At 34.0% G+C, this 27,798-nt stretch overlaps 1 protein-coding gene across 10 annotated transcripts; it reads right to left on the reverse strand.

Annotated features, from left to right (window-relative positions):
- Positions 1-3,598: 3,598 nt before the first annotated feature.
- Positions 3,599-27,594, reverse strand: LOC123509500 (probable serine racemase). Of its 10 annotated transcripts, none has more exons than XM_045263826.1 (10): positions 18,679-20,601; positions 16,592-16,812; positions 10,821-10,911; positions 10,591-10,708; positions 10,095-10,209; positions 9,602-9,698; positions 7,577-7,695; positions 7,294-7,404; positions 6,949-7,029; positions 3,599-3,913 (listed from the first exon to the last, which is right to left on the reverse strand). In XM_045263826.1, exons 1-10 carry the CDS (start codon positions 18,761-18,763, stop codon positions 3,866-3,868), a joined length of 1,086 nt encoding a protein of 361 aa, XP_045119761.1. In that variant the 5' UTR covers positions 18,764-20,601; the 3' UTR covers positions 3,599-3,865. The 10 variants fall into 10 exon arrangements, with proteins under 10 accessions (XP_045119761.1, XP_045119765.1, XP_045119764.1 ...); XM_045263830.1 differs by lacking the exons at positions 3,599-3,913; positions 18,679-20,601 and adding exons at positions 20,680-20,760; positions 22,428-22,457 and having other exon boundaries at positions 4,622-7,029; XM_045263829.1 differs by lacking the exons at positions 3,599-3,913; positions 18,679-20,601 and adding exons at positions 20,680-20,760; positions 20,944-20,999 and having other exon boundaries at positions 4,622-7,029.
- Between the last annotated feature and the right edge of the window lie 204 nt (positions 27,595-27,798).

Genomic DNA, 27,798 nt, shown 5'->3' on the forward strand with positions numbered 1-27,798 from the left:
CTGAATCTTTCGAGTTTTCCTCTGTCTGCCTTTGATTAAGTCATTACCTAAATTTATCTGTGCTGTCTATCTCTCCCTTAACTCCTCTGACTATAAGAAATTCATTGACTATTTAACTTCTAAAGTGGAGTACGTTGTCTCTCTATCCTTTCGTGGAGATCTTCATTCTTGGAGATTTCAACGTTTACCACCAGCCTTGGCTTCTCCGTTAGGTTCAAATCATAATTTCATTTTTGTATCTTGTCCTATTTCTCCAATCCCTCCTCAGGGTCCCCCCAAGATAGAGATGTCTCTGGTATTTTGCTCATGCCAGTGGTGGGGGACCTGAAGAGGTATTATGATGATTTTCTCTGTAATGATTACTTACCATTTCTGTGTCAGAGACCCATCTCGTGTGCTTAGCGCATAGCAGAGGTGATAGTGTCTTGCATGGAGGGGTACATTCCTTACTCATTTCCTCAACCTAAAATTTCTAAACCTTGGTTTAACACAGCCTGTTCTCATGCAATACAGGATAGAGAGGCTGCCCTCAAAAAGTACTTTAACTTTCCATCACCTAAATTTCATGCACTTTATATTTCTGGCTGGAATCATGCTAGCTCTGTTCTTCAACTTGCCAAACACTCCTTCATGAATAGAAAATGTCAAAATCTTTCAAAATCCAATCCCTTCAGGACTTCTGGCATCTGGCCAAAAGTATCTCCAATAATTTTACTTCATACTGCTAACCACTCCACCTTGGATGATTCTGGGCCTGTCCCTTCCTCTCCTCTGCCCTCTGACTATCTAATAAAATTAAATTCTTCATAATGATGTTTTCCATGCTCTCGCTGGCCTAAAAATTTGGAAGGCATATGGACCTGATGGGAGGTTTCTGATTGCCTCAAAAACTCAATTTCTCCATCTATCAACATGAACTTGAAACAACCTTTGAGACAACTATCCCCTCTTCTTCAGTAACATTTAATTGTCTCCCTCTTCTACATTGAATATCCTTGGCCTTTCCTTTACGCATAATCAAAACTGGAAACTACACATCTCATTTGCTAAAACAGCTTCTATGAAATTAGGCGTTCTAATGCATTTCCACCAGTTTTTTCACCCAACCGACTGGTAATTCTGTACAAGGGCCTCATCTGCCCATGTAAGAAGTAGCCTACTCTTCATATGTTTGGAGAATTCCATTCACAGTTTGATTTGATAGGATGGAATCAAAAGCTTTACATCTCATCAACTCTATCCTCTAACTGACTGTTTTCAGCATCTTTCTCACTGTAGGAATGTTGCATTTCTTGCCATCTTCTACTGCTATTTTCACTGCTCTTCTGATCTTGCAAACTGCATGCCTCCCCTCCTCCTACCTCTGCACAAGGCTTTCTTCTTCCTCTCACCTTATTCTCTCCAACTCCCTAATGCAAGAGTTAACCAGTACATACTCTTGTCATTCATACCTTTCTCTGGTAAACTCTGGAACTCCTGACTGTATTTCCAACTTCCTATGACTTATAAGAGGAAGTTTCAAGACATTTATCCCTGACTTTAGGCTAACGTTCTCAGATCTATAAGGGAACTGGCAACTAATGGGCCTTTTTTGTTATTTATTTATTTATTTATTATTATTAATATATATATATATATATATATATATATATATATATATATATATATATATATATATATATATATATATATATATATAGTGGAGAAATTGTGATTCATAGGGTGACGAAGCTTTTTAACCAGGTATGGGAGGAGGAGAGAATGGCAGGAATGTGGAATGAATGTAGGGTGACTTGGTTGCATAAGGGAGGATACAAGAGTAAGAATGATTTGAATAACTGTAGACTGATTCCATTATTAAATACAGTAGGGAAAGTGTTCAGTGCAGTGTTGAATGAGGTGGTATAAATGGATTGAATGAACTGGAGTGAACTGGAGTGATGGGTGAAGAACAGAATAGTTTCTGTGTGGATAAGAGAGTTGAAGACAACACGTTTGTGGTAAATGAATTGATTGAAAAGAAAAGGAAGGATGGTTGTAAATCATACTAATGTTTTCTGAATATAGAGACAGATATAGACATGTAGACAGCTAGATATATAAATAGACAGAAATAATAGATTGAGAGATAAATAAATAGATATAAATAGATAGATAGGCAGATTAATATATAGATACATAATGGAAATATAAATAGATAAAGATCAATTGATAAAAAAAAGGGATCAATAGATAGGTAGACAGATCAATATAGACAGATCAATATAGACAGACAGATAAGGGATTAATATAAATAAAGAGATTAATATATGGATCGATTGACAGCTAAGAGAGATAAGAGATTAATAGATGGATAGATTGACAGCTCTAAGAGATTAATAGATAGATAGAAAGGAAGATAGAGATTAACAGATGGAGAAAGATTAAGATTAATAGATAAAGATAGATAGATCTAAAGATTAATATAGATAAATTCATTGTGATTAATTGATAGACAGATCAACAGACAGATCAAGATTAATAAAGACTGATTGAAAGATTAGAAAGTTTGACAGATATATCAAAAGAGATTGGTAAAAGGGCAGATAGATAAAAAGATTGATAGACAGATAAATTAAAGATTATAAATTAATAGATAGACAGATTATTAATAGATATATTGTCAGACATCAAAGATTAAGAGATAGACAGCTAGATTAATACATAAATAGATAGAGATTAATTAATAGATATAGATAGACAACTAAGATGAATAGATAGATTGAGAGATAGAGATTAATAGATAGATAAAGATCAATATTAATAAGTAAATAGATAGATACAGATCAAGATTAATAGATTATATTGATATATAGATGGGTTAATATATAGATATATACAGGTTGAAGCTCCTTAATCCGGTATTCTTTCATCCGGCAACACCTGTAATCTGGCAAGATTTTTGTTTGCCAGAATTTTTGAATTGGCCAGAGTAATTTGCCGGATCGCCGCTAGGATGCGGCAGCGTTGTACTGTGTTTTGGAGCCCGGGCATTCTGGGTCAAATTTGGATCAGTACCACGCTGCCGCTCATTGCAAGCACCAACCCCTGAGGTGCATAAACATTTTTTTCTGTAATATTTGCCCCTAAATGTGGCTTCCAAGCAACCAGGAAGTGATAGTGTTGTGTGTGAACCAAAAAAAAAATGCAAACATATGACAATATCAGTGCAACAGAAAGTGGACCTATTGAGAAAGTTAGATAAAGGTGTTTCAGTGCAGACCCTATGCCAACAGTACAACATTGGCTCATCAACCGTCTTATGATATACAAAAGCAGAAGAATTACCGGTAACTCAAGTTTTACAGTGAGTGTGAGAGCAAGAACATGGAGGTTCGTAGAACACTTAGGGAGGGTAAAAGCAGTGATTTAGACAGTGCTCTCATACAGTGGCTTAAGCTTTGGCATGCTGGTAACGTCCCTGTGTCCAGCGAGATGATAATGGCGCAGGCAAAAATTTTCCATGCTGAACTTAATTTACAATGTGTTTTTCTATATACTTCTGCATGTATATTTTCTTGTACAACTATCATATATCAAAACAATGTTACAGCTACACTTGTATAATGCAGGGTAAGTATATAGAGGGTGTTTTGGGAACCACCTATAGTTCGGAATTTTCCATGGTCCGGCAAGTCTAAGGTCCAGTGGTTGCTGAATTTGGGAGGTTCAACCTGTATAGATAAATCATTAGACAGACATTATTAGATAGATGGACAGACTTTTGTTGTCCTATCCAGCAGTGAACTAGGGATGGCATCCTGGGCAGGCAGGATGCTGGTAACTGATGGAGGGAGGATACTCAGGAGATTGGTGAATCTGCATTTCACTTACGAAGACAGTGCTGGTGATGTATTCTTGCCCCATTACAAGTCTGAGGAAGATGAGAATACAAGTTAATGCAAGCCATGAATTCTGATGTCTCACCAATGTTCATTGCATCTGAAATACCAACAACTGGTGACTATGAATGGTTTACATAGTGCATAATTCTTCATAAGGGACATTTCAAGATGAATAATAGATTGTATATAGAATTAGCTACCTTTTTTTGCAGAGACAACACCACACACCAAGCAGTGAGGAATTGAGTTCTGTCTTCATAGGATACACAAGAAACAAGAACATGTTGCTCTTACTGCATTTAGGAGACATAATGAATGAAGCTTTGTCAATTTCTTAATACCCAAGAATGTCAACTGACTATGGATTGGCAGTTCATATTCTGAAATGCCTCGACTCCCTTGAGAACTACGTTCAGAGGCTGAAGAATCACTTTATCACTTGAATCATACAAATATTAGTATAAATCCCTATCACTTGAATCATACAAATATTAGTATAAATCCCTGTATCAATTGAATCATACAAATAATAGTATAAATTCCTGTAATGTTCACTAGAACATGTCAAAAGCTAAAATTAAGCTGAAACGCTTGAGAACACAGTCTTAACATGGGACTAATATAAAAGTCTATTTCTGCTCTCCTATCCAGTGTTATCCAAGGAACCTTTAAGGTAGAGTTTTATCACTGTAACAAGATCACCTGCCATTTGCCTCTTCAAGTATTAACGGACTAAATGCATCACTGAAATTTTATTACAATAGGCAGTACAGAGACATTACAAAGAGCAAACTGCATCGTTCTGTGGTATCACAACCCCAATGCATCACAGCAAAATACAAACACAGCATGCTAATCTGAGGATCATAAGCCCTCTCATCACATCATGTCAAAAGCACCACAACAATCACCACTTGGTACTCCCTCACAATGCAGTTTAACACTACACACCATTTCATCAACTTAACAGTAGCCGTGAGATTTACGGAGCATCCTGTTCATTCTCAAATATTAACGGGTCGTTGAATGCATCTCTTGAAAGCAAACCCACTTGTACTGTTGAGCCTGAATAGCATTACAATTGCATATGCTTATGCATTTACTAAATGAGAAATGCACCTTACTGTACTAGCCCACTGCTTCCAAGCTCTCACATAAGCAACTTATGTGGCATTTTGCAATGTATATGCTACAAAGTTGCATATACATTGCAAAATGCCACATGAGATTAAAGCTTAATACCTGATGCTAAGCTCTTGTTTTATATGCCTGAAGTCTACGCCACAGTCAAGATACAGCATCCACAGAAAAGTTTGATAGTCATACTCCCAAAAATGAATGAAGACACTACTTTCCACATTATCACATCACTGGGTAATATTGAATTTTACAGCATTCTTTGGAGCTTAGAAATTATCTAGTAAAAAGGTTAAAAAGAGGAAAGTTTCTCCAATGGAACTGGAAGACATACTCCAAAACCACAAACGTTCTTCATCTGTGTCTAAATGCATTCTGGCCATTATCAGACCGGAAAAAAGTTGTACTAAATGTCGATGCTAATGTAAAATATAAATTTGTCGTTTTATTCCCATTTCACTTTGATATGTAAGCTAGTCAAGATTGCTTTCATCACATCAAACTTTTCACAGATACTGAAGACTGGTGGCAAAATAGAGCTGCTAATGCTATCAATGATATGTTTGCAGTTTTTAAAAAAGTTCATAGTGAAGCACATTCGTTATTTATTCACTACAATTAGTTATTTAAGAACTTTGATCAGAATGAGGGAATCAGTTTCCCTGGGTATTCTGTCTAGCAGCAAAGCGCTTGGAAGGAATAAGGAAGCCCAACCCCATACACAGTCCTCATATTCACTCCCTTAGACAATTCAAGTCAGGGAAATTTGTATCCATCATATGAAAGTGTGATTATATAAAAAGGTCAAAAATAGTTTCTGAAATATTGGATATCAAAAACATCAAATATAGGTGACTTGAATTGCAATATAAGAGCAAAAATAGCTACTTCTTTGTTGCCACTGCCACAGAAGCAATAGTATGAATGTACAGCAGGTCAATCTTTACATCACAGCGTTCATTATCAACTAGACAACCTCTGGCAGGCAACACTTCTCTTATATCACCCATTACATTATCAAAACCACAAAATATAATTCTTTGTTACCTTTACCCACTACTGTTAAAATATAATAATAATAAATGGAGCTTCACCAGTGAGATTATTACCCAATTTCATAACCTTGCAAGGGCATAAGTTTTTCTCTTGCACTCTCAGGATTTGTACAGACTTTGGGAAACAAGATTAATATCAAGCAAGGTTTAAATTGAAATGTTGATGAAACTACGAGTTGATTTAAAAATTTCTATAATTTTAAATTTAAAATATTTTCTGAAATCCATGGGAATTTCATCACTCCAACTTTTTTTAGTGTAATATTAAGAGTAAAATGTGACATTTATATAAAAATTCTTATAAAAATTTTGAATGCAATTACAAAAAACAACAATTGTTACTTAGACTTAAAAGCCACAAGAAGTAATGATGGAAACTTTGACACCAAAAGAACAATTCAGTAAATGTACTCATCTTGAAAGATCTACATAAGGAAAAGACTCAGATGTACATGGAAAATCTGGATTACAATTTACATGGAACCAACAAACCATAAACCACTACATTCCCAGAGAAAATGAGGAATTGAAGAGTTCAATGGTGTTCAAAGAGAGAGAGAGAGAGAGAGAGAGAGAGAGAGAGAGAGAGAGAGAGAGAGAGAGAGAGAGAGAGAGAGAGAGAGAGAGAGAGAGAGAGAGAGAGAGAGAGAGAGAGAGAGACATGAATAACGAGGACAACTAACCCACAAAATCATGTACTACCACAAATTACAACACCTAAGAATTAAAGAAATGAAACAAACAAACAAAACAAAAACTTAAGCTTGGAGTGACAGCTGAGCAATGGTGGATGGTCACTGGTAGGAAGTGGTGCGTGTGAGCCAAGGTAGGACGTCCAGATCCACATTGCCACCACAAAGTATCACACCAACCTTCTTTGCCTTGGGTTGGATGTCTTTCAATAAGTGGACAGCAGCATACACCCCTGCCCCAGATGCTGCCTCCACCACTTGCTGAAATGTTGGTGGGACTAAAATATCCATACACAAATACAGTTGAGAGTCTGTGCCATCTCCAGGTGGTAATGAATACTTGAACAATTATAGCCTGATAACAAAATGGTATAATGGCAAACAAGATGAATAATATAAGCCAGATAGGGTTTGTTTGACAATTTGTTTTTTATAGTAACAAATAAGCATGATTATAGGCAAAGGATCCTCAAAACATAATGAATTTGAAAACCATAAAAACAATCTACATTATCATTTACTAACCTTCATGCGTTCAAAAATGAGCTTCATGCCTTGCACCATCTTTTCATCAGTCACTGTGAACACTTTGTGGTTAGCGTACTCACAAATGATGGGAAATGTCAATTCCCCTACCTGGGAACAAAAATGGAGATACATTCATTTTCCCTAACTACTTGTGTTAGACATCTATGACCATGTAAAAACAGTATTTCTTTATCAATCATCATCCAGAGGTAATTTCATGGACTAAAAAAAAAAAATATGCATTCTTCTCATTCCTTTGCATCCTCTCTCATGTTCTTACCTCCTGCAGCCTTATAGAGTCTGCCACAGTGTTTAGGAAGACGGGTGGACTTGGCCACAGCCTCTCCTTGGCCTCCAGGCACCTCTGTAAGTCCTTGCCCACCGGCTCTACAGCATACACTGAAGGGACAAGGATCTCATTGTAGCATTACTGTACAAGAGAGAGCCTGCTATTATTACAGAATGCTTTTCTTAATAACAGATGCCATCAATCATGCAAATACATATAGCTTATCTAGAAATATGAAGACAAAAATAAAATATTAACCATCCAAGTTGTGTGAATTGACATGCATGACTAACAGCCCATAGGCAAGGTTCAAATCCTCACCCAACCAGAAATAGTTAAGATTTTATTCTTTTCATGCTCTAGCCCTGCCCATCTAACAGAAAAAAGGTCACTGAGATGTGGCTTTACACCTTGGCAGAAGGTGGCTAGAAATTGTACCCTGATGCATGTGTGTGTAGCCTACAGGAGTGAAAAGTCAATAATTACTTGTGCAATTCACCTACCTGGAATAGTCTGCTAATGACCAACAATCTGTTCCCCTATGGAAACAGCCTAGTGCTCAAATCAACCAAACTAGGTAGAACTGATACCAGATACCAGTCACACACCAAAAAGACCACAACCTCTCTGCTTACATCCTACACCTACTTGCTGCTGGTGAACAAGGCCTTCATGATTGTGAGCCTACGGTGTTAACCACAACAATATGTGGTGTGTGTGTGTGTGTATTTACCTAATTGTAGTTTTACAGGGCCTGGGTTTTATGCTCGTGTGCCCCGTCTCCATATCTACACTTACCCAATTTTTCTTTAAAACTATGCACACTTGTTGCTGACACCACTTCTTCATTCAAACTGTTCCAAGTCTCAGCACATCTTTGCGGGAAACTATATTTTATATTTTTTAATATCTCTTAGACATCTTCCCTTCCTCAGCTTTTTACTATGCGATCTTGTGCTTCGAATGTCATAATCTTTTCTCAGGATCAGATTCTCATTATCCACTTGATCCAATCCGTTGATCAATTTATAAACCTGTATCAGATCCCCTCTCTCCCTTCTCTGTTCCAGGGTTGGTAGATCCATAGCCTTTAGTCTCTCCTCATATATCATCCCTTCAAATTCTGGAACCATTCTTGTAGCCATTTTTTGTAGTCTTTCTAGCTTCCTTATGTGTTTCTTTTTATAGGGGGTCCACACTACTCCTGCATATTCCAATCTGGGTCTTATAGTACTTGTCAGTTTCTTCATCATTTCTTTGTCCATGTAGTGAAATGCTATTCCAATATTCCTTAGCAAATTATATGTCTCTGAAAATTCTATCAATATGGCTTACCGGTTGATTATTTTCTTCCATCGTCACTCCCAAATCCTTTTCCTTTTTTACTTTCTCCAGTTCTACTCCATCTCCCATCTTGTAGATTCCCACTGGTCGTCTTTCACTCTTTCCCATTTTCATGACATGGCTTTTGTCCACATTGAATTCCATCTCCCACTTTTTACTCCATTCCCAGATCTTACTTAGGTCTTCCTGCAGTATTTCACAATCCTCTTTTTGCTTTATAACTCTGCACAGTTTCGCATCGTCCACAAACAGATTTATGTAGCTGTTCACTCCTTCTGGCATGTCGTTTATATGTGTGTGTGTGTGTGTGTGTGTGTGTGTGTGTGTTTTGTTTGCGTGCGTGCGTCCAATATGTAACAACTTGTTTGGCCAAATGCTTCATATTACTGGTAATCCTACAGTAACACTTTGACTGCAACTGCAAGTAACACAAAATATGACACCAGTTATTCAACTTCAGTAACAAATAAGCAATTTTACAAAATGAAAAGTAAACTACAATCACTAAAAGATTTTAGGCATTTGATTACTGTTGTAGCTGAGGTTTCTTTAAAAATTTTTACTTTAAACTTGCACCACCAGACTATTTCTGAAGTCACAGCAGTCAAAGGATGAGAAGTGAAGCATTTGCCCCTTGCACCCTGACCTACAAACACACATCATGCACCTCACCCTGACACTTGGGCTGCAGGAGGTGGGCAACAACAGAAACACCCGCCAGCATGCCCCCACCACTCACAGGCACCAATATTGCATCCAAGTCAGGAATCTGTAAGTTACACAAAATCACACATGCAATCCAATGTCAAAACTTGGCTTCCATTACTCACCTACTTAACTTAAAGGTAAAGATGGACAAGATCACATGCACCCAGTTATGGCTGTCAAATCATCATCCATCTGTACCAAGAAGGATGGAGATCCAGGGACTGACTAACACACTTCTGAGATTCCTCCAGCACTTCACACATGAAAGTCACACATGGAAGCACAGTGATATAATAATAATAAAGACAACTACTTTAAAGTGAATCAGGAGTTATTATTGTGATAAATTTTGAGTTTTTCTAATCACTATCAATATAAACAATAAATGTCATTTTAGTATCCAGTGAGCCATCACCCTGCCCTTCCTCATCTCATCTTGTCTAGCCCCAACCCTCACCTCCTCCAACAGCTCCAGAGCAAGAGTTCCCTGGCCGGCAATGACATGGTAGTTGCTTGATGAGTGAATTATTGTCTTGCCAGTCTCCTGAGCCACACGTGCACATGTCTCCTTTCTGAAAGAGAACGGCATGTTTGTCTGTCTAAATGCTTGCCTTCAAGTATGTTACACACACAAACATTTATATACGTACATGTACATGCAAACATGCAGGCTCATGTGTGGATGAATACATGAGCTTTATGCACACACATACATACAACAATAGTCATAAGTATAGGGCCAGGGATCAAATACTTATGACTAATAATGCATATTAGGTACTTCTGAAAATCCTATGAATCATCAATGACAAATTTCCAAATAAAGAATTTAGCAACAAGCCACATATTAAAAGAAAAAATCTTCACAGGTATCTGGCTGTGTGCTCCTTCACATGTCACTTCATGAGCAATATTCAAATAAGAAGAGGAATATACAACACCTCACGACTTACCTTGCTGTTGGTGATGGATCACAAAACACCAGGGAGGCCCCATACTCCTGGATGGCGTCACATTTCACCTTTGGCGCTCCCTTTGGCACCACCACCGTGCATGGCAAGCCAACACACCCTGCAACACAAGACAATGCTATATATCATGATGGTGTCAATATTTATAATTAAAAGCTTCAGCAACACTGAGGAGTCTCTATCACACCAAACACATGTCCTCCGACTCTTACTTGCAGCATATGCCACTGCCTGGGCGTGATTCCCACTGCTATCAGTCACCACACCCATGCTCTCTGGGTTCATCTGCTTTTCCATAAACACCTGGAAATACAGATAATTTGTAACTTACCATAATACCTATACAGGTTATAGAAACAAGGTAACAAATATATTAAGATAAAAAAATAAATAAATAAATAAAAAATAAATAAATATATATATATATATATATATATATATATATATATATATATATATATATATATATATATATATATAATAGGTAATTTAATAAAAATAAAGGCATTCTGGAAAAAAAAAATCGAAAACATTAAATTCACTTCCTGGAAAAAAAAAAAAAAAAAAAAAAGTAACGCAGAGAAACAAATTACTGAACTAAATCCACCATCTAATGTTCATATGAGGTTCAATGAACATTTTCTTAAGAGATCACTTGAAATTTAATAACACTGAATGTAATTATAAAGCAAAATAACCCACCAGCATTTTTTATGTACCTTGAGACACAAGCTACCAGAGATACGAGATTTTTGAGATACGAGCTATGATTTGTTCCATTTTTTGCTTTGAGATACAAGCAAAATTTTAAGAAACGAGTCATGCCTAGGGATATTGCCAGCTTGCTGCTAGTTGGCAGCTTGGCACATCAGTCCAGCCTCAGCTGAAACATTATCTATATGTTTCCTGCGGATCTCATGCACTGTGATTGTTCTTTCATAATTTCACACTACAGTAAGTCCTCGTTATACGGTACATATGCGTTCCTGAAAACCTTACCGCAAACTGAAATTACCGTATACCGAACCCTTTATAACATGTAATAATAGGGGAGGTGTTCCAGCATGTCGAAAGTCACCCCCCACATACATGAAAATAGTCATATAGAAAAATGCAAAGTACTGTGCAAAAGAAATAAAATAAATGTTCACTCCTTCTGGCATGTTGTTTATTATGTGTGTGTGTGTGTGTGTGTGTGTGTGTGTGTGTGTGTGTGTGTGTGTGTGTGTGTGTGTGTGTGTGTGTGTGTGTTTATACGCTTGTTGAAGGTACAAAACCATACCAAAAAAAGTTTCACATATGCTTTGTTTTACGTATCCATCTATTATAATTTTTTTTTCATATGATTGAATGCTTATACATTGGGGTGTCAATTAGAGTATAAATACAAAAGTATGAGTTAAGAATTCCACTTTGGTGACATACATTGTATACAAGCTGATCTTACAATGACTAAAATTGACTAACTAGCAGGGCAATAGGTAAAATTTAATTCAGAAATAGTTTTTCTGCTCTTACTGCATGTAATTTCAATTAAAACTGTCTGTCTTAGGAGTCTCCACTCAAAGAGATCATATCTGGTATACTTATTGATAGTAAATCTGTCTGGATACTTTAAAAATGTCAATAAAACTTTACATACATACATACATACTTATACACATACACACAGATCTAGTGGATGATAATAGGGGTAGCATAAACAATGGAGGTGATTGGATTACAATAACATCATATCTCCCTGCATCTAATATCAACATACATCATATTACTATGAATTATCATCACAAAATTCAAATTCTTCTACTTATTGTACGTATCTTTCCAGTTGTTGCTAATAGTCTGGCACTACCTGCTTTGTTCTATTTACAGCTGCAATATCTATAGTTCTTATATCTGACTACTATGAAAAAGTTCATGCACCTCTTCTATACTGTGTAGTCATTCTTCCTTTCCTGTCAGACAACCCCAAGGCTCCATAAGATGGGGATGAACCTTTAACTATACTTTCTAATCTTAATATGTACTTCACAGCAGTCGGCTAATCAAAGCATTGTAATACTCAACAGGTTGGTTACTAACTGCTCTGTTTTAATTCATCTGCTTTCAGTATCAGAGTGAAGCACAAAAATTTGAATTAATCTGCTTTCAGTAACAGTAAAGCACCGAACTACTCGATTATAAAGTATCTACTGTAGACAACATAGATTTTTTTTCTTTTTAAGTCACTTCGCTCTATGGATACAAGCTCAACATGCATAAAGAATGGCCATGGAATGAAACGGTAATAGAACAAAAGGTAATTACTTATTCACTAAGGCTCCGGGAATGTTTATGCCTTATATGGCATGTTGCAAGTAAACATTTATCCAAGCACTCCCAAAATATCACGTTTGTTGAACCACTACACTTGACCAATCTCTATTTTCTTTCATATGCTGCTGAACTATTCCTGCATACCTATCTCCCAACCAGTCACATACTAAGTAAATTCTCTCTCTCTCTCTCTCTCTCTCTCAACGTGGTGGAGTGGTAAGACGCTTGGCTCGCAACAAAGAAAGCTTGGGTTGGAGACGAGTCTTGTAACGGCGCAACGAAGCACGTGAACATCTCTTAACTTATGTGTAATCTTGTTCACCTGACTGTAAGTGGGCACGAGATGTAAGCCAAGGGGTTGTGACCTCGTTGTCCTGTTGTTTGGTCTGCGTAGTGGCTGTGGCCTCGCCTCACTCAGGCTCACTGATATTCCTACCGAAAGATCGGCCACAATGAACTACGCAATGCTCTCTCAATAGCGCAATGGCTACCACCGGACGGCAATAGGTAATTAACACACATGCTATTCAGGCAACAGGAAAAAAGAGAGATATATATATATATATATATATATATATATATATATATATATATATATATATATATATATATATATATATATATATATATATATATATATATATATATATATATATATATATATATATATATATATATATATATATATATATATATATATATATATATATATATATATATATATATATATATATATATATATATATATATATATATATATATATATATATATATATATATATATATATATATATATATATATATATATATATATATATATATATATATATATATATATATATATATATATATATATATATATATATATATATATATATATATATATATATATATATATATATATATATATATATATATATATATATATATATATATATATATATATATATATATATATATATATATATATATACATATATATATATATATATATATATATATATATATATATATATATATATATATATATATATATATATATATATATATATATATATATATATACATATATATATATATATATATATATATATATATATATATATATATATATATATATATATATATATATATATATATATATATATATATATATATATATATATATATATATATATATATATATATATATATATATATATATATATATATATATATATATATATATATATATATATATATATATATATATATATATATATATATATATATATATATATATATATATATATATATATATATATATATATATATATATATATATATATATATATATATATATATATATATATATATATATATATATATATATATATATATATATATATATATATATATATATATATATATATATATATATATATATATATATATATATATATATATATATATATATATATATATATATATATATATATATATATGTATATATATATATATATATATATATATATATATATATATATATATATATATATATATATATATATATACATATATATATATATATATATATATATATATATATATATATATATATATATATATATATATATATATATATATATATATATATATATATATATATATATATATATATATATATATATATATATATATATATATATATATATATATATATATATATATATATATATATATATATATATATATATATATATATATATATATATATATATATATATATATATATATATATATATATATATATATATATATATATATATATATATATATATATATATATATATATATATATATATATATATATATATATATGTATATATATATATATATATATATATATATATATATATATATATATATATATATATATATATATATATATATATATATATATATATATATATATATATATATATATATATATATATATATATATATATATATATATATATATATATATATATATATATATATATATATATATATATGTATATATATATATATATATATATATATATATATATATATATATATATATATATATATATATATATATATATATATATATATATATATATATATATATATATATATATATATATATATATATATATATATATATATATATATATATATATATATATATATATATATATATATATATATATATATATATATATATATATATATATATATATATATATATATATATATATATATATATATATATATATATATATATATATATATATATACATATATATATATATATATATATATATATATATATATATATATATATATATATATATATATATATATATATATATATATATATATATATATATATATATATATATATATATATATATATATATATATATATATATATATATATATATATATATATATATATATATATATATATATATATATATATATATATATATATATATATATATATATATATATATATATATATATATATATATATATATATATATATATATATATATATATATATATATATATATATATATATATATATATATATATATATATATATATATATATATATATATATATATATATATATATATATATATATATATATATATATATATATATATATATATATATATATATATATATATATATATATATATATATATATATATATATATATATATATATATATATATATATATATATATATATATATATATATATATATATATATATATATATATATATATATATATATATATATATATATATATATATATATATATATATATATATATATATATATATATATATATATATATATATATATATATATATATATATATATATATATATATATATATATATATATATATATATATATATATATATATATATATATATATATATATATATATATATATATATATATATATATATATATATATATATATATATATATATATATATATATATATATATATATATATATATATATATATATATATATATATATATATATATATATATATATATATATATATATATATATATATATATATATATATATATATATATATATATATATATATATATATATATATATATATATATATATATATATATATATATATATATATATATATATATATATATATATATATATATATATATATATATATATATATATATATATATATATATATATATATATATATATATATATATATATATAATAACAGCGCAAAACTATTCCTCAACTACAAATAAAAATCTCAGACCGTGAGTAATCATACAAGAAGCTTCGGGAACAACTAAGCAAATACGGGCAAGGATCGCAAAAAAAAGCAGTTTCAGGCCCTGTGTACACAATACTGGTCATGAATAAACACTACCAATAAATTAAAGTCCTAGTAGCCTAAAAGTAGGTCAGCGTCATGCAAGGACATTGACTAGATTCAGTCGACCGGTAAGGGAGGGTGAAAGGGTGGAGAGAGGGAGGAAGGGAAGGAGCGTGAGGGCTGGGTCATGGTGGCTCTGGGTTCATGTAACTTTCAGACATTCAGGTTCCTAATAGAAAAAAAAAAAAAAGTCCACTTTGATCCAGACATACCGCATTGCAGGCTCCCCTCGCCTTAAACGATCCCGTCTTCTGCAGGTGCTCGGCCTTAAAGAAGAGCTGCCTGCCGGCCAGAGCGTTGAGGTGAGTGCTAGTGAGGACAGGTGTCTTGTGTAGGTGCGCGGAGACCCTTTCAGCCGCAAGCCGGACCTCATCCAGACCTAGGCGTGGACGCGACTTGGGCTCCATATCCCCCATTGCTTCAGATTTCACACCTGTAACACCATGAATAAATTGTGTATTTGATTATCTTGTACTTCTACAATATGCCAGAATTTCAGTGTCCAAAGTAAAAAAAATGACATGAGTGTTAGCATAAGAAATTATGCTTGAAAGCAAACAAGTTCAGGTTCCTAATCTGAAATATTACATAACAGATCGTGCAGTTAATTAGCTTGCAATTCTGAATTAAGCTAAAATGTTCGAATCTTTGCAGTTGAAGATGGTAGATCTTTAATGCATCAATTTGGCGTTCGCGAGTACACACACACAAAACCGCAGCTGTAGCCTTAGAAACATCAAAGAAAAGGTCAAACCAATGAATTATATAATAGTCTTCAACCGTTTCAGAAGTACCAAATATTCGTAGTTGAAAACTATCCAATCCTTCTTAGAGGATTGAAACCTTCCCCCATCCCCGCCCAGACCTCCACTAGACACATGACTGTTCGAGACACTTGGTTGGTTTGCTGGTTCACTTAATTAATTAGCTCCATACACTAAATCAGTGTTCTCTCCAGGTCACAAACACAATAAACTGTGCATCGCTAACACATTAAATTTCATATCGTAAAAAGTATAAAACCTTTGCTTACTTCGTTAATCGAACATGTGGGTGCAATTATGTAATAGAATTTTAATTAGGTAGTTTATTCACTTCTCTTGTTTAACACACTAACTACTATGCTTTCACTATTTCCTACAAAAATATAGTAATATAAAAATATGTTCCCTCTACTTTATCATGTTCTTTATCGTGTTCTCAAATCTTTAATTGGCGTCTTTCCCAGGCCATAGTAAAATCATTGAGGTTTTACGGACGTTTTTATCATTGTATATGCAGTGATAACTTCACCTGTACAACGACTGTGCGTTATGATTATTATACAAAAAAAAATAAAAAATAAATAAATAAATAAATAAATAACGCAAAAGAACATGACTTGATCATTGCGGCCTTCGAAAACAGTTACTAAGGAAATCTAAAACTTAGTTCTAATTTCCAAAATACAGACCCTCAGATTACGTGACAAGACAACCTTACTAATTCAAGTGGAGGTATTCGATGCAACAAGGTGATACCTCTCCTCATCACTCTACACGTACATCTTAGTAAAGAAACAGAGGTAACTAATCAATTATTTTTTTCTCTCAGCCTCTCCTTTCATCTCCTCTTTTCTTTGTGCGAGGATAATCGGTTCTCTCATCACCTCTTCCTCCGTGCTTTCCTGTTCCTTTTCGCCCACCAACGACCGTCTCCCGCCCTGGTACACGTGGCATTTCTCGTCTCATTAAATTACCATTGGATAAAATGTCACAACGCTAGTGGTGTGAATCAGGTAGTATCAGATGGTATGCTTTCACCTTCACTTAGAGTTCCCTTGTTCTATCATGCAAAAGAACAATATATAGTTTATCTAATAAGAAAATAGAGATAGGCGTTACGTGCTAGACTATATATTTCCAATTCCGCGGATATCATTGATGAATCAAAGTATGAACAATGAGTGAATACAATACATGCAATCAATTTAGATATGCATAGTAACGTGAAACTGATCTATGGCATCATTTACGTCACTGACTCCACTGGTGTATGCAGTCACATTTCACCGTCCCTCACTATAATCATACAGCATCAATACACGTTTACCTCTGACCACACACACACACACACACACACACAGATGGAAACAACTACCTGAACAGCAGACAACGGATCAAGCCAGCATCATTCATCAGTGTGAATCACGCGTTACCTGAGGGCACGAGAAGAGGGGCGGCGGGGGAGCGGTCACAACATACCGGGCGGAGGCGGCGGCGGCAGCGCGGCAGGTGTCAGGTAGCTGGCCGCGGCTTACCTGCCAGACTGCCGGTGTATTGGCGGCTGGGTGCTACTGTCGGCGGCTGTCCTGCGCACTGAAGCCGCCCGGAGCACTGCACCATTACTTTGCACTTGATTAGATTAACTGCACTTCCTCGCGCGCGCTCAGCCTGCTTCTATCTATTTTCTCCTCACACAAGCTTGGTGGTTTAAGTAGAGATGTTGCATGACCTTCTTTACTTGCTTGCCTTGTAATCCGGTACTTTCAATATATTTTGTATCTCTCCCCTTGACCCATCTCTGTTAGGCTACGTGTTCACCCTGTATACCTTGATTCTCCCATCTTGTTCCTTGATTGCTTAACATGCCGTTTCCTCTCCAATTGTTTGTTCTTGGCCTTGTTTTCAACATGCAGCTTTCTCTTTTACTCTTTCTTTGTCTTCCTACCTTTTAGAGTATATTCTCTTTCTTTTGTTTATATTTATCAATGTACGTACGTAGATAACTCTCTCTCTCTCTCTCTCTCTCTCTCTTTCCTTTTATCTTCACTCTTCTTTATTTGCCTTAATACTTATGGATACGTTTCACGACTCAAGTTATAATCAGCCATTAGCGAACGAAAATATGATAACCTTTACACACCCACACATACACGAATGAATGAATAAATAAAAAGAACGAGACATCACAGCCACGTCACACCAGAAAACCAGAAACTGATAGCGAACATTTAAGAAACAATAGGGAAACACTTGAGAAACTTTAAAGAAACGTTTAGCAAAGCTTGGAAACGCACTCAACCACTCAACCAGTCATTTGTCTATCCACTCATCTATCAATTCACCCATTCATCTATCAAATTATCCACTTATCCATTCACCCATATACCCATCCATCCATTCATCTACTCAAAATATATATTAATCTGTCCACTCGTTCATCCATCCATCAATCCACTCACTCATCCATTCAATTACTCATCAATTTATCCATTAATTTGTCCACCCATCTATCCACTTCTCCATCTCTATACTCCTCCATCCCTTCATTTACTCATCCACTTGCCCATTAACTACTCACTCATCCATCTATCCACTTATTCATTTATCCATGTACTCATCCACCTACCTATTCATGTATCCACTCATCCACCCATACATTCATTTACTCATTCATCCATTCATCTACTCATCCATTTATTCATCAATCCAATTATATTATATATTATATATCCATAAATTCATCCAATAATTTATCCATTAATCTATCCACTCATTCACTCATGCAGGAAAACTTTCTCAAATGTCTCCAAACAATGAGTAACATTTTCAATGACAATATGCCAAATACGTAATCTTGTTATCCTTATCTCTTTCTTCTATGGACCAAACCAATCTTACGAAATGCCTTGTGTAGGTCAGATGGCTCATTATTGCCTTTGGATCTTTTTTTTATTTGTTACTCTCTCTCTCTCTCTCTCTCTTCAGTGGCTAATCATTTTTACTGTTCACCTTCCTTTAGCTTTATTGTAACATTATAAATCCCATAAATTATTTGACAAGAAAAGTACCAGGGCGTTACTCTCATACTATCACCCTCTACTCCAAGTACTAAGTGACTGATCTCTTTCTGTCTGAGTTTGTAGGTAAAATGACTTCAGTACTTCTCAGATGTTGCTGATATCAAAAACTTAACATTTTGTACATTTGTGATATTAAAAAAAAGAGAGAGAGAGAGAGAGAGAGAGAGAGAGAGAGAGAGAGAGAGAGAGAGAGAGAGAATCATCTTTCCCTTAAGGTTGTTAAACAAATCATAATAATGATGATTCTCTCTCTCTCTCTCTTGAACACCTACTACTACTATATCTTCCTGGATACCCAAAACAACCACAACAACACACCCCAAGTTCGTCTAATTACAACTTCCTGCCACATGTATGAAGAAGTCAAGTAAGATCCTGCAGTTATTTGAGTCCCATCTGATTGACCCAAGGTAGGTGGTCAAGGTCAACATTACCACCACAGAGGATGACCCCAACCTTCTGTGGTGGTGGAGTAACCTGCTCTAGCTGATGGAGAGCTGCATACACTGCTGCCCCTGATGCTGCCTCCACCACCATCTAAAATAAGAGAAAACACCATTGTTTAGTGAAGAATAGTTATAGTGAAGAAAGATAAATGAGAGAGAGAGAGAGAGAGAGAGAGAGAGAGAGAGAGAGAGAGAGAGAGAGAGAGAGAGAGAGAGAGAGAGAGAGAGAGAGAGAGAGAGAGAGAGAGAGAGAGAGAGAGAGAGATTTACATACCTTCATGCGTTCAAAGGTAAGTCGCATGCCCTCTATCATCTGCTGGTCAGTGACAGTGAACACCTGATGCTGGGCAAACTCACATAGGATAGGGAAGGTCAAGTCACCCACCTGCCCACAAACATAAGAAATAACAGTAATGAATGATCACAATATTTTCAATCTACTGGAAATCTTACTGTTTTGTCCTGTTCATAAAAATAAAACAACAACAAATGATTAAGAAGTACCAAAACAACACTATTTTTCTGAATCTACCAACTGAAAATCTTAGAGTCCCTATTTGATAAGGAAGGTATGTGATACAGATAATACATTAAATTAACAAAGGGTGTTTAAGTAGATTAGGATTTTACATTCTTTTGAACACTATGAGAGAAACATTAATTTGTTTATGCATAAAAAAATAAGATACTAGTAAGGTCCAGCACAAGTCTCTAGCATATTCTTATAGTGCGAGAAGGTGAAAATGTAATAATAGTACATCCCCATTTTAATAAAGGAGTAAAATCAAGCACCACAAAAGCCTCTTGCAATTTCCCTCTTTTCTTATGTTCTTAAAAGTTTACCCTAAAAAACAGATGAAATTTACTAGAGATATCAAAGCAAAAGATACAATTAGATCCAGGAACCATTAAAGTTTGAAGAGGACAGATAGACAAGATGATCTCCATGTAATGCTAATTTTTAAGAATGCATAGAAATCACAAAGCCATTTTAGAATTAGAAAGAAAAGTAAGATCTAATACTGACTTGACAGAATACAAAGGAACTATGAAACAACAACATAATCATAAAAAGTAAGATTTAATGCTAGTTTGTGAGAATGCAAACCACAAAACCATTTCATAATTAGAAAAAAAAAAAAAAAAAAAAAAAAAAAGAGATAGTCTTCTATGCAAGGTAATGAATAAGGCAAGGCACTACAACCCTTAATACTTGTGCAGATAGGATCTTATCTCACCTGCTGGATCCTAATGGAATCTGCCACTGTATCCAAAAACTTATTAGGCCCTGAATAAATTTTCTCTCCTCTCTCTAGACATCTCTGAAGATCTTTGCCCACAGGCTCAACAGCAAACACTGAAACAAACCACCAAGCATTTGTAGATACTCTTCATGGGAGATGAGCTGGATATGATGGTGATGAAAGTGCTCCTATGAAATAGCAAGAACTGTAGTGACAACGAAGAGCTTGACAACCATCAGTTCCAGACAAAAAAGTAAAGATCCACGTGATGTATTTCCTAGAAGAGACCTATAGATTTATTGGCACCACCACATAACATGATATATGAGCTACATGAGTATGTTATAAGTAGCATTATTAGACACTATCTTATGCAACACATATATTGAATGAAAAAAAAGGATATTACATTTCCACCTCCTACACCAAAACAAAAAATTTGTCTGACTTTTCACAAAGCCACTACAGTTGTCAAAGAAGTAGGTGAGCAGCAGACAAGCATCACGACCCTCACCTGCTGTGTCCTGATGGCATCTGCAATGGTGTCCAGGAACTGAGGTGGGTTAGGCCACAGACGCTCTTGGCTACGAAGGCTTTTCTCAAGGAACTTCCCAGCAGGCTCGACAGGAAACACTAACAACCCAGAACAAGACAGAACACTCACGTCACAGTACTGAGTAACTTCCCATGAAAATGGGCAAAAATTTTCATATGCAATTATGGTCAGAGGTCAGGTAATGTCCTGCACTCATTTCCACTGTGTTTTGTAATTCCTCTTAATATTACATCCCTCAACTTTTGACAAACTCTTTGATAGAGTCTAAGCAAAGTAGCAGATTTAGCATTAAGGGAAAGCTTTGAATACGGAGGAAGTGAGTGGTGTATGTAAATCAACACCTGAACAAGACTCTAAAAACTCTTCAGAAATCACTTGTCAGACTCCTTGAAAAATTATAGAAATCTGTGGGAGCAAAATCTCCTCTGAACACATAAAAGGAGGTTTTAAATAGCTTCCTCGATTCCTGTATTCAGTTTTTTTCAAATTTTTAATGTTATAATTTTTTTCAAATTTCTAGATAAGAAAGTTATCCAGAAAGACAAGCAGAATACATAATAATTCACAACCAGACACCTATCAATCTACCAAACCTCTCATACAGGATAGCCTAGCGAAGGGACCTATATGCATACATGTACTACAACCACATCCACAAACATCACCTCACATCCAAGACGTCCAAATATAAACAAAAAAAAGAGAAGCACTACAGTAGACTACCTCTAGCTCTCAAATCATATAAATGCAGACATAAAGAAAATCAATTAATAAATCATATACAGATAAACAAATAAACAAAATCTAAGATACATGATGGATGAGTTTGAGCTAAAAGATGCGACAGAAATGAGGCACAGTAAACACATACACGTATTCTAGGCTGAGTCACCAATCAGTTTGCATCATGACACAAATTAAACCTGAGCATATGTTCCTTTGAAGCTGTGATAGTGTGCTCTATTATTTTATAATTTTAACAGTAAGAAATTAAATTTTAGTATATATGTGTGTGTGTGTGTATGTGTGTATTTACCTAGTTGTAGTTTTACAGGGCCTGGGCTTTATGCTCGTGTGGCCCCGTCTCCATATCTACACTTATCCAATCTTACTTTAAAAGTATGCTCACTCGTTGCAGACACTACTTCTTCATTTAAACTGTTCCATGTCTCAATACATCTTTGCAGGAAACTATATTTTTAACATCTCTCAGACATCTTCCTTTTCTCAGCTTTTTACTATGCGATCTTGTGCTTCGGATGTCATATTCTTCTCTCAGGATCAGTTTCTCATTATCCACTTGGTCCATTCCGTTGATCAATTTATAAACTTGTATCAGGTCTCCTCTCTCCTTCTTTGTTCCAGGGTTGGTAGATCCATAGCCTTTAGTCTCTCCTCATATGTCATCCCTTCAAATTCTGGAACCATTCTTGTAGCCATTTTTGTAGCCTCTCCAATTTCCTTATGTGTTTCTTTTATGAGGGGTCCACACTACTCCTGCATATTCCAATCTGGGTCTTATTATAGTACTTATCAATTTCTTCATCATTTCTTTGTCCATGTAGTGAAATGCTACTCCAATATTCCTTAGCAAATTATATGTTTCTCTAAAAATTCTATCAATATGGCTTACTGGTTGATTGTTTTCTTCCATCGTCACTCCTAAGTCCTTTTCCTTTTTACTTTCTCCAGTTCTACTCCATCTCCCATCTTATAGATTCCCACAGGTCGTCTTTCACTCTTTCCCATTTCCATGACATGGCTTTTGTTCACATTGAATTCCATTTCCCACTTTTTACTCCATTCCCAGATCTTATTTAGGTCTTCTTGCAGTATTTCACAATCCTCTTTTGCTTTATAACTCTGCACAGTTTCGTATCATCTGCAAACAGATTTATGTAGCTGTTCACTCCTTCTGGCATGTCGTTAATATAAATGAGGAAAAGTATTGGTGCCAATACTGACCCCTGTGGCACTCCGCTTTCTGTGTGTGTGTGTGTGTGTGTGTGTGTGTGTGTGTGTGTGTGTTGTGTAATTCACTGTTTGATCTGCTGCAGTCTCTGACGAGACAGCCAGACGTTACCCTACGGAACGAGCTCAGAGCTCATTAATTTCCGATCTTCGGATAGGTCTGAGACCAGGCACACACCACACACCGGGACAACAAGGTCACAACTCCTCGATTTACATCCCGTACCTACTCACTGCTAGGTGAACAGGGGCTACATGAAAGGAGACACACCCAAATATCTCCACCCGGCGGGAATCGAACCCGGTCCTCTGGCTTGTGAAGCCAGTGCTCTAACCACTGAGCTACTGTGTGTGTGTGTGTGTGTGTGTGTGTGTGTGTGTGTGTGTGTGTGTGTGTGTGTGTGTGTGTGTGTGTGTGTGTATATATATATATATATATATATATATATACATATATATATATATGTATGTATGTATGTATGCATATATATATATATATATATATATATATATATATATATATATATATATATATATATATATATATATATATATATATATATATATAAAAAAAAAAAAAAAAAAAAAAAAAGCCCACTTGAAATGCAGGTTCCCTAAAAGATTGGAACAAATTAGCCAAAAGACAGACACAAATGTCTTGAAACCTTCCTCTTAAAAGAAGTCAAGTCATAGGAAGATGGAAATACAGAAGCAGGCAGGCAAAGAGAGCATATTATACTTATTACCAACCTCTATATGAAATATCAACTCTATCTAAATGTCCTTTACAGAGATGGAGTGCAAGTTTGATGCTCCCTATATACCTAAGTTTGGACTAGATATAATATAATGTATGACAATGATGGTAATGGTGGTGGTGATGATGATAAAAACAGGAGTAAAACATTGGTATCATCAGTTATCATGCACAAAAACACAACACATAAATTTACCTAAATATCACTGGCATTCAGTCAGTTCAAGGTTAAACAATCTGCCCACTGACATCAACACTATAGGAGTGACCCACACACCTCTACAGGCAGGCTGCATTCCTCGAGCTGTGATGGCAATCCCTGACGTCATTCCTCCTCCACTAATAGGTACCAGGATTGCATCTAGATCTGGAACCTGAAATACAAGTGCAAATAATGCTAACAATATTGTACCATGGCTGTAATACAAAAAAATAATAATAACAATGATAATAATAAATAATAGCCATTTCATACTTTATCAAATTTCTATAAATATATGAATACAATACAAATAGAATATAACTTAGTATGAAGAAAATACAAAAATAATGAATGCCCTAAAAAAACTCAAATTAAGAGTGTTATAATAACCCTGACATACCTCTCCCTTTGAAACACAGGAAAATCTATCTGAATGCAGGATAAGTTGACCATGAGAACTCATAGAAAAGAACACATCCTGGCATGACTCAAGGCAAACATGAGTCTGATATGTTGCTAATTAGACCAAGATAACTAAGAAAGGTCAGAGGAATTTCTATCACATCCACTACCCTACCACTATACATATAAGGATGCTTCTGGTCTTACCTCCTCCAGGAGTTCGAGGGCAATAGTCCCTTGTCCAGTCATCACACGGTAGTCATCATATGGATGAATGATGGTGCGGCCAGTTTTGGAGGCAATTTCAGCACATGTCTCCTTTCTATGAAATAATACATATAGAATGAAATTGCTGAATGAACATAACCATATAGCATATAAATCACTTAATCTCAGCAATTATATTTCATATAATTGAATGCATAAACCTTTATTCATTAGAAAGAATGATGGCATAATATTTTACTGAAACCAAAAACAATTAAAAAAATGTAGGTACAAACTTATATATATATATATATATATATATATATATATATATATATATATATATATATACTATTGATCATTTATATTATGTTGATAGAAAAAAAGAAACTATTTTGAAAGAGTCAGTCTCTAACCGTGATCTGGGTGATGGTTCACAGAAGACCAGTTCAGCACCATACTCCTCAATGGCACTGCATTTCACCTTTGGTGTGTCCCGCGGCACCACCACACTACATGGCAGCCCAGCACACTCTGTCCCAAAACATCACTGTAAGTTCATTGCTTCCATCACCACTTTCACCTCAACTTATCTAACATGAAATCCCCTCCCTTTTTCTGTGTACCAGAAGGTTGTGGTGTTCATGAGGATGTAATATTAAGATAAAAGATACATACAATATCATTTTGATGTCAAAGATGGATATCTTGATATTATATCCTCATGGGAATAACTTGCATATCGAGACAATACATGGCTTGATACTTCCTGGGCAGATCTTGCAACTGACAAATTCTTAATATGCAATGTCACTTACTAGCAGCATAAGCCACAGCCTGGCCATGATTCCCTGTGCTGTGGGTGACAACACCCGGACTGGCGGGGTTGATTTCCTTCTCAATGAATACCTGGGGATGGTAGCAACAAGTTATCACTAATGGTTAATGCATCATAAGGGTCTAGAGAACTGAGTGTTTCTACAATTATCTGATAGTTTCCCGATCTGGATTTGGACTCACCGCATTACAGGCTCCCCTGGCCTTGAAGGAGCCTGTCTTCTGTAAATTTTCGGCCTTGAAGAAGAGTTGCCTGCCAGCAAGCTGGTCAAGGCAGCGGGAGGTGAGGACAGGGGTGCGGTGGAGCCAGCGGCCTGCTCTTCTGTAAGCCTCCCGTACCTCACGCAGGCCAAATGGAGTTGACATCCTATTGTCTAGACCTTTTTGAATACTAGCGACATAGGGCAATTCCTATCTGAGATGCCCTCACCTCAAAGAAAGAGCACAGACTCCTGCAGAATAATCAGTTTGAGTAAACCTTGAATTTACTTTCAATCCATGACTTCTGACGAGCTTACTACTGAAAGATACAACTATAGCCTGCACTGTGTCTCTCTTAATAATCACAGAGTTAATGTGCAATACACGATGAAATTAAGCTGAGGTATCATTTCAGCTATGTAATAAAAATACATTAAATGCTTACTTGTCCTCACGTTGGCCTCTCCTTCGGACAAGTAACAAGTAAGTTTACTCTCCGATGCAGCGTTGCCACGTGGAAACTAAACCCACGTGACACTGACAGTCTCACTTTCCTCTTATCAGCTGTTCGTATTTATTATTATCATTATTATTTTTATTATTATTATTATCATTATCATTATTATTATTATTATCAAGCGTCCCGCGCGCTCGTCTCGATTCCCGGCTCCCCCTTCGCAGCTCCTCCACCCAGCTGATTTAGTATGGTAACAAAAGGGAATAGGAGGAAATGGTGATTGATTGATTGATTG

The sequence above is a fragment of the Portunus trituberculatus genome, chromosome 27 (genome assembly GCF_017591435.1).
Source record: "Portunus trituberculatus isolate SZX2019 chromosome 27, ASM1759143v1, whole genome shotgun sequence".
Lineage (NCBI taxonomy): Eukaryota > Metazoa > Arthropoda > Malacostraca > Decapoda > Portunidae > Portunus > Portunus trituberculatus.

What these genes read in the sequence shown, in the direction of transcription:
- LOC123509500 (XM_045263825.1), bottom strand. Translation starts at nt 18,763, where the DNA reads ATGGTGCAGTGCTCCGGGCGGCTTCAGTGCGCAGGACAGCCGCCGACA. An exon ending in GGCAGTGGCATATGCTGCAA is followed by an intron (nt 10,709 to 10,820) that starts GTAAGAGTCGGA and finishes CTTGTGTTGCAG; the next exon opens with GGTGTGTTGGCTTGCCATGC. An exon ending in GATCCATCACCAACAGCAAG is followed by an intron (nt 10,210 to 10,590) that starts GTAAGTCGTGAG and finishes GTTCTCTTTCAG; the next exon opens with AAAGGAGACATGTGCACGTG.